Source organism: Sebastes fasciatus, chromosome 23, assembly GCF_043250625.1.
Source record: "Sebastes fasciatus isolate fSebFas1 chromosome 23, fSebFas1.pri, whole genome shotgun sequence".
In the NCBI taxonomy this organism is placed as follows: domain Eukaryota; kingdom Metazoa; phylum Chordata; class Actinopteri; order Perciformes; family Sebastidae; genus Sebastes; species Sebastes fasciatus.
In genome coordinates, this window is record NC_133817.1 from 13828690 (window position 1) to 13842972 (window position 14283).

The window sequence follows — 14283 nt, forward strand, 5'->3', positions numbered from 1 at the left end:
AAAGACAGGGGAGCGATGCAGTATTTTTTGAGGCAGAAGGCATGAAATTAAGTGGCATGAACAATAAATTAACAATTCAGAAGAGCAGATTGACATTATAAATGGAATAAAATTAACTTTGTCTGCCACATATTTAACCTCCCGATCTCAGCCTGTTAAAATAAGAGTTAATCAAAAAATATTATCTTGCTTGTAAAAGGATACCAACATGTAAATCCAGCTTTTGAATGATCCATGACATTTTTATATAAGTTTGACTACTTCTTATCTATAAAACATGCGATGAAATCTCAAGAGTTTACTCAAAGCAGAAGAGGTTCAAGAGAGAAGTAAACAACAGTTCTGTGATCTCTGTGACCAGTGGTGCGTTCACTGATACTACACACAAACTGTATACACATAAACCATGTCACTGAAATCTATCCTCCGTTTGCGTCAAACCCCTCAAATGTTTTTAAAAGCATTTTCTTTCTTTCTTCTCAGGTTTGTGAATTATTGAGATGGGTTTCGTTTTCTCCTCAAACCCCTCAGAGGGGAAACATGCCTTGGGTTCATGAAAAAAAGATATTTCCTCATACCATTGCTTCTTGTTCGCATCAAATCATTGATTTATTTTTTTCTCTTTCTGGCAGTCTCGTAGCTGCACTGGTACCGAATATAAACACGTGCACAGATCACAGAATAACACCGTTTGCCTAATTGAAAAAAGGACCTGGGTGATGGGTGCTTTTCTTTTATAAATCCTTCACAACAAGGCAACATTTCATGCTTTAATTGTTTTTGACACAGTTTTGATTTGGCTGCCACCGATGCCGTGGAACCACCGAATAATCGACATTTCTAAGCAAACAATTTGCTGACAACAGCCCTCTGTAATCTGCGTGTTACGTCTGCTGGGCGTTGTTTCAACTATGACAGCTTTACAAACAGAGAAGGAGATGAAACCAGAAGGCTCAGCTTACAACTCCAACAGACAACCACTTTTCATATCTCCCACGATCGCTTTCTTTTCCTTCCCTTTTTCTTCTTTTAGTAAGTAGGCCCAGTAGCTATCTCATCAGCTCAGAGAGGAAAAGCAATGAGGCAAATAGGGAGCGATACGGGGAGCAGGGCGGAGAGACAATGGATAGTTTGTGACAAAAAAAGACAGAGGAAGGACATGGATCTATAAGACAAAGTCGTCTCAGCCAGTCCATGAGTCAACTGACAGGACAGACAGGATTGTTAATTGCCCTTAGAGCATATTTCTCATCCCAACCTCTGGTAATTGGACGTGAACACCGGTGATAAATTGCTCAGGCCATCTTTGATTTGGTAGCTCCTGACTGCTGTGTGGCACCTGGAATTAAGACTGGCATCCAGTGGGGAGGCATGTTGACAACACTTTCTCTTTTTCTAAAAACCTGTCAGACTTTAAATTCCACTTGAATCATCTATTTTTGTAACACTTTTGAATGAGCTTTTAAAGCAGATACAATTCAAAGCCCGGTCTTGAATAGTAATCTATGCTTTTGGTTCTTACTGTGATCATGCAAAAAGCTACGATACTGTGTGTCATCAATCAACCACAGTGAAAGTCATAAAAAATAAAAGTACTCCTGCCATGTCTAATTGAAAAACATGTCTTCGAGACTGAAACTGTTTTTTTCAACATCACAATTTTAATTTTAGTAGGTACATTTTTTATCTTAGTCACCCCGTTTCAGGGGAGTTTGCAATAACAACCTCGAGTCAGAGTGTTTAATTTCAAAAGGAAAACAACCAGGTGCGCTTTTGTTCCCGCTGAAGGTGCTTTTCATATTAAAGTCCAACCGAAATTAACTACAGTTTGCATATCTGCTCTGTAAATCATGTGTTCTCCTTTAGGTAAAAATCAACACCCATTACGCCAGCAATATATTAACCAGCCAGAAAGCCATTAGTTCTATATTTGTGGTGATGGAGAACTGGTTCTTGTTAACCCATTAGTACAAAGCAGTAAAGTCACCATTCTGTCATCGGCAGACAGTGACAGTGACTAACTGTCAGACAGCAGCCTGCTACTAGTCACTTTTTGGAGCTGGAACGAATGTGCACTAACATAATTCGTTCGAACTAATGCAAATGTAACCTATATAGCATATTGCATATAGCGTAAATGTCTGTCCATTCCCCTGCTGGCGCTCAGCCTGTCAATCACACACTGACACCAACACGTCCTTCAAGTTCGGAAGAAAAAGGAACCTTTCTGATATTTCCCCAAGAGATAAATTAGAAATGACTTTGACTGTGTTTTTGAATGTGAATTTCACAAAGGACTGTCATGAGAGAGCTTTATGTTGCAACAATTCGTCTTTATTGTGCTATAGCAGCTGACGTTTGTCCATATGGAACATAATGTGGTGAGTTGTTATGCTGTGTGTCTGGAATTTTTAATCAAGGGACAAATGTAGTTAAATTGTTTAATTGTAAGGCAGCGAGCCAGTCTGGTGTGTGAACAGTTTTTTAAGAGATCTATTTTTGGAGATAGGCACTGTGGACCGAGCTGTCATTCAACATACTTTTGAACTGATAGATGTCCGCCGTGGTTTAACATCTGCCGTATGTCTCCAACATAAATGAAGCATCTGCCTCATGTCAGAAATAACTTCAGTCACAGAATCTGTATGTTTTTTTTACAAGTTTCTATGCTTTTAAATGCAGTAGGAGTCCACTTCATCAAGGTGACATTGCTGATATAACAATCTTATGAATACTGCAGTGTATGGCAGTGTTGTTCTATTCTGTCTTGGCCGTATCCTCCTTGGGTTCAACAAAGTGTATATGGTCACAGTATAGTATGCCTAAAAATGGCATAAAAAATGTCGTAGTATAGGAAGTAATAAAAAAGTCATACTAGTATAGTATGTCTTAAAAGGTCATAAAAAGTCATATTATTGTATGCCATGAATAATAATTTAAAAAATCATAATATATTTTGTCATAAAAAATGTAATTAAAACGTCAAAGAATAGTATGCTTTGAAAATGTCATAAAAAAGCCATAGTATAGCATGTCATCAAAAATGTCATAATATAGCATGCCATATAAAATGTCATAAAAAATGTCAGTCATTCACTTCCTCGCCTTGAATCCCACATCAGACAGTTTCTGTATGGCAGTGGCTCTCAGGCTGTGGTTGGTGTAAAACATGTGTGTCCCCGTCTCCGTCCCTGTCTCTTGCTGATGCTTTAGTTGTTCGGATGGATCCATAAAACTGCCTCAAGACTGTATTCAGCTCAGTCCTTTTAACGGACTGAATGTCACTATGTTAGCTATATTTATGAGACTTAGCCGAGTCTGAAAGAAGTTCAAAGCCCATGTTGTTTGCCTTACAGTGTTAGCCTAATATTTGCTCTTCTCTAATTTGTCTATAGGTCGGCTGATGTCATATGAGCACACCTGGATGTTTGCACTAAAGTATCCAGGTAAGTCAGTATTGCACAGTTGAAAATGTAATACATTATGGGGTTATAGCTGTTGATAGGGGTAAACAAATATATATATTGTTAAAGGGACTGTTTGTAACATTTTACAGGTATAAATCAATCCGGGTCGGTGTCCCATGACGAGCACAAAACGGCGTTGCACGTCGTCATTAAGGTGCAGTTGGTTAAGTTGGAATCGATGCAGCTCGCTGTTGGAGCGCTAATTGGTTTGGGAGGGCAATTAACATGTCGGACCCTCCACGCGAACGCACCAACGGAGTGGAAGTGGGTAGGGAGCATGGTAGGTAGGGTGTAGGGCAGGGGTTGGCAACCTTTACTATCAAAAGAGCCATTTTAGGCAAAAAAAATACAAATAAAAATGTGTCTGGAGCCACAAAACATTTGCAGTGAGGTATGGGGCCACATTGAGGGGGAAATATTTTTTGATTTTGAGAATAAAGTTACAACTTTACGAGAAAAAGTCATAATATTACGAGAAAAAAAGTCGCAATAATACGAGAATAAATATTATTTTTTTTGCCTAAAATGTCTCTTTTGATAGTAAAGGTTGCTGACCCCTGGTGTAGTGTGTAGGGGCCGGTGTGAACTTGGTCCTCTTGGCTGTAGGGGGCGCTGCTGGTGCAAACAGGAGGAAAGAGGTCACTGGAGAAGACGAAGAAGAAGCAATCAGTGTCAGGTGTGCTGTCCGGAGTTGTTGTGGAGTAAACATGGACGTGAGTAACTGCATGGAACATGTTTGCTGAAAGTTGCACATGTACCATGGAAGATGGAGAAGATATCATCTTTGCTAAAAAGGGGAGTCTCGTTCCTCAAAAAAAGATGAAAGTTGTCGATAAAGACAAGTTGTGTGTGATGGACAGACTGCAGACATGTGTGCAGAGAGTGCAGCCGACTAAAGCGTCCGACGGCCCAAGGAGGAGGAGGAGGAGGAGGAGGAGGAGAGAGGGCTGCTGAGATGAAGACAGACTTTCCACAGTTTTTGAGTGAGTTAAAAAGAAAGTTAAACTCCTGTTTTGAAACGTAAGACTGCTGCGTGGTGGTGTCGTTTGTGCTGATATGAACAATAACATTATGGATATAATGGGAGTCTGCTGAGCAGAGATCTGCTGCATTATGTCAACAATTGGTAGACAATGTGTCACAGCACTTTTAAAAAGTTATGGTAGGCTACAGTATGTCATATGAAGTCAGAGAACATTGTCATTAAAAAGTCATAGTATAGTATGCCATTAAGAAGTCATAGTATACTGTAGTTACTATGACCCTTTATGGCATACTGTAGTGTATACTACAGTATGCCATAAAGGGTCATAGTATAGTATGTCATAAGATATGATTAAAAGGCCATAGCATAGTGTGCCATAAAAATGCAATAAATAAGTCATAGTATAGTATGTCATTTAAAAGTCATAGTATGAAATTAAATTTCATTAAAGTCATAGTATAGTATATCATGAAATGTCATTAGTCATTGTATAGTATGCCATTAAGAAGTCATAGTATACTGTAGTATGCCATAAAGGGTCATAGTATAGTATGTCATAAAAAACGTCAACAAAAGTCTCAGTATAGTATGCCATAAAATATCATAAAAAGGCCATAGCATAGTGTGCCATACAAATGCAATAAAAAAGTCATAGTATAGTATATCATTAAGAAGTCATTATGTCATAAAAAACATCAACAAAAGTCTTAGTATAGTATGCCATAAAATACAGTCCCAGGGCCATAGCATAGTATGCCATAAAAATGTCATAAGAAAGTCATAGTATGGTATGCCATAACAAAATTAGACCTGCACCATATGAGTAAAATTTGCGATGTGCAATATCATTGGTCAGTATTGCAATAAATAAACAAATATTGAAGTGTGCATATTAGATATACTTATCTCAGCCTGGTTGTTTTTAAATTCAGAACCGGATTAGAATTGAATATTTTCAACATAACTAGGCTAAATGTTGTTTCTAGAGCAGCAACAGTAATGTTTAACAACAGCAAAGTCACCATTATAAACTCATTAATATGGCTCTGGAAAACAATCTAAAATGTTAATAAAATAAATCATATTCCTGACATCAAAATACTGAGTGAAGTTTAAAAAGAATGAAGAACACAGACATCAGTCACTATCATTCATCCTGTCCTCTGTCCTCCCTCAGATGATGCGAATCACTGCCTGCAGGTACCGCCAGAGAGGAGGGGCTGCTCTGTCTCAGCCAGCTGATAAGTTTACAAGAATTTTAAGGTAGGAGGAAAACTATGCAAAACAGTTAAACATACAGACAGCTTTTTTTATGCTTGTGTAGCCGAGGGTTACATTACGCATATACTTTATGACAATAACACGGAGGCTCCGCGGTCTGCACCAAGACGGCACCACTTCACTCCTTTTGTTCCACCCTTCACAATAAAATCCCCGGACACATACACTAGGAAATTAAAGTCATTCAGAGCCTTCACTAAAGCCGGTTTTCCACCAAAAGTTCCCGGGACTTTTAGCCGCTGGAACTACTTTTCAAGGAACTAAAAGGTTCCTTCAGCCCGCTGTTGTCTGCATTTCCACCGCAGTCTAAATACCTGCGAAGATTAAGCGAATTCATCCGCTGACGTATGAAAAAGCAACATCACATCCGGCGGGGGCTGCTGGTGGTCACAGCATTATTATACTCACTCTGTAGCCTGTAGTTCAGTGTGCAGATTGAAAAAACAAAAAAAACAGTTTTGTCTCACTGTGACGATGTTTACTGCTACATAGTATTTATGTACATACACACACATACTGTACATACACCAAACTTTACTCGACCACAAAGTTATCTGAGCCAAAGGCATCAACACGACCAAGGAAAGGTTGCCATATCAATTAAAAATGGTCAGCTTTTTAATAGTCTGTGGTTTGGTATTTTGTCATATTCCACTAAGTGTTTATCTGTTCCTGTGCAGGACTCCAGAGCAAAACTTCCACCTGCTTGAGCAGATTGCTCCAGACGGCACCAAAGAGGACGTTCCAGGAATGGAGGTGGACATGACTCGTCTTTATGTAAGTTGCTACGGCAATAGCTATATGCATCCTTCTTATGTATGTGTGTGTGTATGTTGTTTACCTTTAATATTAAGTATTATTTTAGTCAGATATTACAACTTAAATAAGTATTGAATTCCTACAGATTTCCCACATTACATAATCACACTGAGAATCAAAGATTTAAATACACACACATTGGTTTGTCATTGAAACTGAGCATCGGTCAGTCTAAACTCAGTTGATGCTTTTCATCTAGCTATCAGAGGCCGAATGGAAGCTGACTTCCTGTTGACCTGCTTCCTGTAGGACTATGTTAGGAACATGATATCATTCTGACATTCTGATTTGTTTGTAAGTTTGTAAGCACGGTTCTTCTTTCTCCCTCTAATGTTTTTCATATAATGGACAAAAGTGACATACCTTTATCTTTACAATATGACAGAGTGATCTTTCAGGTTATTAAGTCTACGTATTGACCTCATGATATGTGAATGAAAATGGGTTCTATGGGTACCCACGAGTCTCCCCTTTACAGACATGTCCACTTTATGATAATCACATGCAGTTTGGGGCAAGTCATAGTCAAGTCAGCACACTGACACACTGGCAACTGTTGTTGCCTGTTGGGCTGCAGTTTGTCATGTTATGATTTGAGCATATATTTTTATGCTATATGCAGTACCTGTGAAAGTTTCTGGATAATATTGTCATTGTTTTGTGTTGTTAATTAGTTTCCAAGATTAAATATATACATATGTTAGCATATAGCAAGCATATTTGCCCACTCCCATGTTGATAGGAGTATTAAATACTTGACAAATCTCCCTTTAAGGTACATTTTGAACAGATACAAAACGTGTGATTATTTTGCAATTAATCGTGATTAATTACGATTAAACATTTTGATCGATTGACAGCCTCGGAATGTACTGATACACATTTGGATGTAATGAATGAAATGCAGTGGAGGAAAATTGAACTAAGAGTGTCTCCACAGTAAAGAACGTTTACATTAAGTTTATGCTTGTTGAAGGTGTATTGATAAAGTACTGGCTTCTTGCGAAGGTTTCATTGCACTTACTTACTGTAACGAGCGTAGCTGTCGTCAACTGGACATAGCCAGGTTCACTTCTCTGTCTCCACCTGAGCCTCTCTGATCAGTCGTTAGCTGACTTCACTGCGTGAATGTGTATGAGAACTCCTCCACAGCCCCGATACGGAGCAGGAAGAGGCTTCAGCGTAGTGACAAATACTAACATTGCGTACATACTATACTATGACTATTGTATGATTTTTTTCGACATGCTAAACTGTGACTTTTATCAACATACCATACTATGACTTTTTTCAACATACTGTACGATAACTTTTTAGACTTTTTTCAACATACAATGCAATGACTTTTCTTGAAATACTCATACTATGCTATATACATTTTGTAAGCTTCTTTTCGACATACTATACTGTTTTTTTATGATTTTTTTCGAAATACTATACTATAACTTTTTAATTATTTTCAACATACTATACTATGACTTTATTTTTGACATACGACTTTTATTTATTTTTCGACACACTATACTATGACTTTTTTATATTTTTTTCAACATTATACTATGACTTTTTAATTTTTTTGACATACTATACTATGACTTTTATTTATTTTTCAACATGCTATATTATGAATGTTTTATTTTTTTCAACACGCTATACTATGACTTTTTTTAATTTTTTCGACATACTATACTATGACTTTTATTTTTTTGGACATGCTGTATTATGCCTTTTTTATTTTAGACATACTATACTATGACTGAATAAAAAAAGACAAAGTATAGTATGTCGGAAAAAATAAATAAGTCATAGTAAAGTATGTTGAAAAATAGTCATATTATACTATGTCAACAAAAACAAATCATAGTATTGTATGTCGTAAAAGTCATAGTATATCGAAAAAAATTAAAACATAGTATAGTATATCGAAAAAAAGGTAATAGTTCAGTAATTAAAAAAAAAGTCATAGTATAGTATGTCGAAAAATAAAAAAGTCAGGATAGTGTGTGTAAAAATAAAAAAGGGAAAGTATAGTATGTCGAAAGAAAGTCATAGTATAGTATGTCGAATTTTTTTTTTTTAAAGTTACAGTATATTATGTCAGAAAAAAGTCTTGGTCTTGTTATTAGTACAACCAGTCACACAACAGCTTTTTGTATGTCGGGCATGTGAACATTAACATTAGACTCCTGACGGCTCTCTATTAAATATCATGTTGCTGGTTGGTAGATTACGTTATCAGTTATCCCTACTCCAGTTTTATATTAACATTATACCTGTTGAGGAATCACTAAGGAAAAGGTGTCTGGCCGCATCCATCAAGAGGGACCAGACACAAATCCCCCCAAGTCAAATCACACTTACCTTTATGTCTGATCTAACGTTAACCATTTCATAACAGGTAATAATAATAAACAAATCTCTGCAGGGGTCTCGTATAGTCAACAAGAATGTACAAAATGCAAAATCGATAGTGATTACAACGGCTGCCAGAGCGGTTTTGCCCCCTGAATGCGCACGCACCCAGTAATGTTTGTACACAAGAAACCCGTCTATAGTAGGTCGAAAAAAGTCATAGTATGTCATAAAAACAGTGAGAACAGAACAGATAAGCAGAACTAAAGCAATTTGTACAATTGTAAAGGTTTTAGAGGTGAAGATTAAACTAGTTGAAGCTGGCATTAGCATTGCTAATTTCCAATTCATTTTAAAAACTGATAACCTTTTAGTCATAGGCCTTCGTCAGAGTACTTTGTTTTACATTTAACAAACCTTCTATCTGCGTAGAAGTGCTCTTCTTTATTGGAATTTTCTTTCCACTAAAATCAAACATCCAAACTCAAATTGTGAGTAGAACTGAGTCGGCACTTGTACCAAGATCAATTGAGTTGAGGAAAAAAAATAAACAAAACACTTTTAGTTTGCTTATTTTTATTCAGCAGATTTTTAATAGAATGCAAAGGTCCATTACGTGGAAACAAATTCAAACACTGTTTCTGCTGTGGCATACAGAGACAGAAAGAGAAGACACTGCCCAAGACAGGATCATAACCATTATTAGAATGTAAACTTTACAGAAGGAGATAGAGAGATGAGAAAATGCCAAGTGATGGCATCCGTTTTTACTGGTCATAAAAGTGTGACTAAACGACAAATACTCCCCACAAAAACATCCGCAAATGTCATCACACAGATATACATTGAAGACAAAAATAAACTCATCCTTTTTTTTTTTTTTTTTGTCTGTGTGGCTCCACCTACAGTATTTCTCTAAAATAAATCCATTTACACTTTTCAACATATCCTCACATTTACATGAAATTCATTAGGGAAGCATTTGTTTTGCAAAAATCAAGCGTCTCCCCCGAACACCCAGTCCCTTCCTGTACAGAGGGGGGGATTGGGCTAGAGCATTAGAGAGCAAAGAACATGATTGGCGGAAACACATACGTTAAGTATCATAATTATTATCATTCACACAGGAAGTCTGCTGAAAAGGTAACATGGCAAAATAACACAGATTGGCAATAGTGCAGGCTGCTTGAGCTGGCAGTGGGCCATTACGAACAAATTAAGGATGACTGGAAAGTGATTCTTGTATGATTATTTATTCATTTAGCAATGCTAGCATGCTCTATTTGGAGCTACGGGGGCTAGCTGGAGAAAAAAATAAAGTATGAGCAGAAGAGAAGTCAGGACTGGAGGGATGAAATGTCAAAAAAGAGGATTGAGTCAATGCTTGTTTAGATTTTTTTCTGTCATCTGTCTTCTGTCCAATGCGTCATTCGCCGTCCATGGTGGTCTTTGGAATGGTGTTGATTGGATGGTCGGTTTTGTGTATTTTCCTTTTTAACGCCTGTAACCGAACTCATCGGCGTCGTCCGCACGGAAGTCGCCATAGCGCCAAATGTTGAGCTGAAGGGGAAGACGGAGACAGATTTTATTGACCATAATGAAACAAATAACCATAAAAAGCGGTTGTGTTCCCAATTGCTTTGAATGGGGGCTTCAATAACCTCTCTTGCACATTACATGTTTAATGGTTAGGAGGAAAAAAAGAGTGGGAGGGAGACAAACATTCACCATGCCATGTTGAAAGTTAGATCACTGCTTTCACAGCCCAGTGCAAAGGCCGCTGCATCATCATCATCATCATCATCATCATCATCATCATCATCATCATCATCATCACCGCCATTTAATCCAACTCTTTGTGCTTGCCCATCCAAGCTGGAGGCCCACAGTGCCTCAAATACCACCCAGTCTATTACTTCTCCTACTCCATTACATTCACATACCCGTAACGCCTCATAAACCATCACATGGGTTTCCTAGCTAAATGCCGCCTTTATTACAATGCAATTGGCAAAGTGTGTGTGTGTGTGTATGTGTGTAGTTTGGAGCAGTATCCAGTATGGTATTAGTTATTTAAATGGGATAGAGATTGTGCAGTCTGAGGGGTGTTTGTGTGTGTTCACAAGGCTCTGTGTGGGATGTTTCTTTTTTGGCTCTCAGAAGCATGTGCGCTCAGCTGGTAATGCTATGATTCATGGCTAATTAGCGACAGTGCTAATTAGAACTAGTTATTAGGATGAATGAATGAATGAAGCCATTTGTACGTATTGCCATTTCCCAGTGTCTCACTCCACTACCTTTTTGTTTCCTCCTCCCTGAAAACATGGTAGTAACTACAATTGTGATTAGAGCCAATTCCACCTCTGACTGGCTCATTGTCTGAGCATACTGCATAACCACGGGGCGACTAAAAGAGCACAGGGAGGGATTTTCAGCCATCATGGTTGACATTTACATGAGTAAAAACAAAATAGGATCCAAGTGCTATCTATGCAAGCTCAAGGGGGTTCTTGTGAAAGGCACCTCGGATCTGTACAAACACTTTACTGTCAAAGATTAAATAAAACAAAAGTGATCTGGCCTTTACGAGTACAATCCCAGCTGGGGGAGTTGTAGGGTGCTTAAAAAACACTAACTTTATTAGGTTTGTCATATACATACGGGTACATGCATGAAATTGACCTTTGCATTTAATCTCATCCTTAGGAGCAGTGGACTGCTGTGGGGTCTCGCTCAAGGACACTTCGACATGCAAACAGGAGGAACCAGGAATCCAACCTCGCAGTTAAAAGACGACCACTATACCCACTGAGCTACAAGCACAAAGCTGGGAGGAAGGTAGAGTGAGGGAGGGAAGAGGGAGGAAGAGTGAGGTAGTAGTGAGGTAGAGGAAGGAGGGAGGTAGAGGGAGGATAGAGGAAGTAAGGTAGAGGGAGCTAAAGGGAAGAGGGATATGGAGGGAGGAGTGAAGAGGGAAGAAGGTAGAGGGAGGGAGATAGAGGGGAGGTAGAGTGAGAAGGGAAGATACAGGGGGTAAGGTAGAAAGGTAGAGGCAGGAGTAAGGTAGAGGGGGAGTAAGGAGGAAGTAAGGTAGAAGGAGGAGTGAGGGAGGGAGAGCTAGAGAGGAGGGAGCTAGAGAGGAGGGAGCTGGAGGGAGCTGGAGGGAGCTGGAGGGAGCTAGAGGGAGGAGGGAGGGAGTAAGTAAGATAGTAGTAGTGGATAGATAGTGGGAACTGTAAGAGGTTAGAGGATGAAACTGTAAGGTAGGAGGTAAGAGGAGGGAGAGAGAAGGGAAGAGGAAGCTGTAAAGAGGTGAGAAGAGAGATAGGAGGGAGCTGTCAGGAGGGACCTTGGAGGGTAAAAGGAGCTAAGATGAGGGAGGAGGGAGCTGAGAGGAGGAAGAAGGGATGTGAAAGGAAGGAGGGTGGCGGGAGCTGTGAGGGGGGTAGAGGAAGAGAGGAGAGGGAGCTGTAAGGAGAGAGGTGAGAAGAGAGGATGGAGGAGGGAGCTTGAAGGAGGGAAATGACAGAGAGGTTAAGGTGAGGAGGGAGCTGAGAAAAGAGGTAAGAAGGGAGGGTAGTGGGAGCTCTAAGGAGGAAGGTGATAGGAGAGAGAGAGGGGAGCTGTAAAGAGGGAAAAGGGAGCTGTAAGGACAGGTGAAAAGAGAGAGGAGGGAGCTGTAAGATCAAGAGGTGAGAGGAGGGTAATGGGAGCTGTGAGGAGAGACAGAGGAGGAGCTGTGAGCTCCCATGAAGTGATTGTACTCCTGCTGCGTAAATGTCAAGTATGATGGCTGAAAATCCCTCAATCAGTTAAACATGTGAAAATGGGGTCCAGGTTGAAAAATACCTAAGTTACCCTTTAAAGAATTAGTCTGCTGATATTCTTTTTTTTTTTGTTATTGTCCAAATATCCCATTAAAACAACCACAAACATCAATATGTTAGTCTGTGTCTCAATTTCTGACTTCCCTAAGCGATCTGTGTCTCTAAGCCCCAAGCCCATTGGTTCCACAGAGGATACACCGTTCTTTAAAAAGGTCACAAACACATCAGAATTTCACCGAACAGCTGGACACTGTAGTTAATAGCAAGTTAGTCAAACAGGAGTAAATAGAGCATTCATCAGGGACTATCTACAGCGGCAGATTTGGCATGCTAATAAGTATTTACGGCATCAGGATGGTGATCGACACAGTTAATAGCATATTACTTTAGACTTATGAAGGAACATTTAGAGAAATAAGCTATATCAGGCTTTGACCACACACTCAATACCTGTTAGTAAGATCAATTTGGTTTTTTTTAACGGGATTTGTTGACAATAAGATATATCACTATCCTTTAAACACAGATTTGGTTTTGTACATTGACAATGAATACATTATTTACGACCTCCATTAGAAATTTTCATGTACTTGGTTTTACATTTCTGATGCTCCTATCTATTATTTTTCTGCCAATTTCTCTCTGACTGGCCTCAAATAAAGTCATTTCCACTGGACAATGTTGTGTCAAAGCTCTGTGACTTGACTTATCTTAACACTGGTGTGTTATGTGCTGCCTTCTATTCACTACACACGTCCCCACCCCCATTTTCACAGTATGGACCTGCACAGACTGTGGGCACCAATCCATATGGGACAATGGTGACTGCCAATGTTAACGTGTCGCATCTTGAGAGAGAGAAGCAGCAAAGAAAAGAGACTTTCTCTCTGGTAGTTTGTGCAGAAAAAGTCATTAGAGTTGTAATGTATTCTTGTTTTGGCAACATTAGATTTCTCACTGAGACACAGTTATTAGGAGGAGGAGGAGGAGACAGAGAAGCTGATATAAAGACAGAGGGAAAGAAAAATGGAGAGGGGTTTTGGATGACTTACCCTGGCACTCTTGGCAGATTCTTGACTGTTCAGGTACTCCGTCACCTGGGGAAGAAAGAGAGGAGCCATGAGTACATCACATCACTGCATCACATGTTGGATTTTAAAGCATTAAGGTGAATCAATACATCCTTTCATCCCACTCTGCCACTGAAGACACTTGCTCACCGTCCCAGTTAACACCGCATGTAAGGAACACTGCGTTCTCCAAAGATCAACGGGATCAAGATAACACATAAGACACGGCGCGGTTGTGTCGCTTCACGGGACATACGAATATGTGAAGGAAGCATACGGAGCGCAGGACGCGCCACATTACGGCTCACTGTTTGGGGTCATTGCTTTATCCGCCGTGTTGCAGGGCATCACTTCGCACTTCATGCTACAACTCACACTAGCAAAAGCCACTGGAGATGAGAGGCTCTCATACCCCATTGTGCCTGCTAGCCCCGGGCCAACACCTCCCTGGTTTGTAGCAGCAATTTATAATCAAGTGCATT

The 14283-nt window shown here is 39.4% G+C and overlaps 1 protein-coding gene and 1 long non-coding RNA gene across 2 annotated transcripts in view; one reads left to right on the forward strand and one right to left on the reverse strand.

Annotated features, from left to right (window-relative positions):
* The first annotated feature begins 4096 nt into the window (after positions 1-4096).
* Positions 4097-11753, forward strand: LOC141761778 (uncharacterized). Its single transcript, XR_012592636.1, has 4 exons — positions 4097-4450; positions 5630-5715; positions 6414-6510; positions 11611-11753. It is a non-coding gene; the product is annotated as an uncharacterized LOC141761778 (long non-coding RNA).
* The window catches only part of snd1 (staphylococcal nuclease and tudor domain containing 1), a 213564-nt gene continuing 208744 nt past the window's right edge, over positions 9464-14283 (reverse strand). Inside the window, exons 23-24 of the mRNA XM_074625382.1 lie at positions 13784-13828; positions 9464-10464 (exon numbers count right to left, since the gene is read on the reverse strand). Of these exons, the coding sequence (XP_074481483.1) occupies positions 10399-10464; positions 13784-13828 (111 nt within the window). The 3' untranslated portion in view covers positions 9464-10398. The remainder of the gene's footprint in view (positions 10465-13783; positions 13829-14283) is intronic.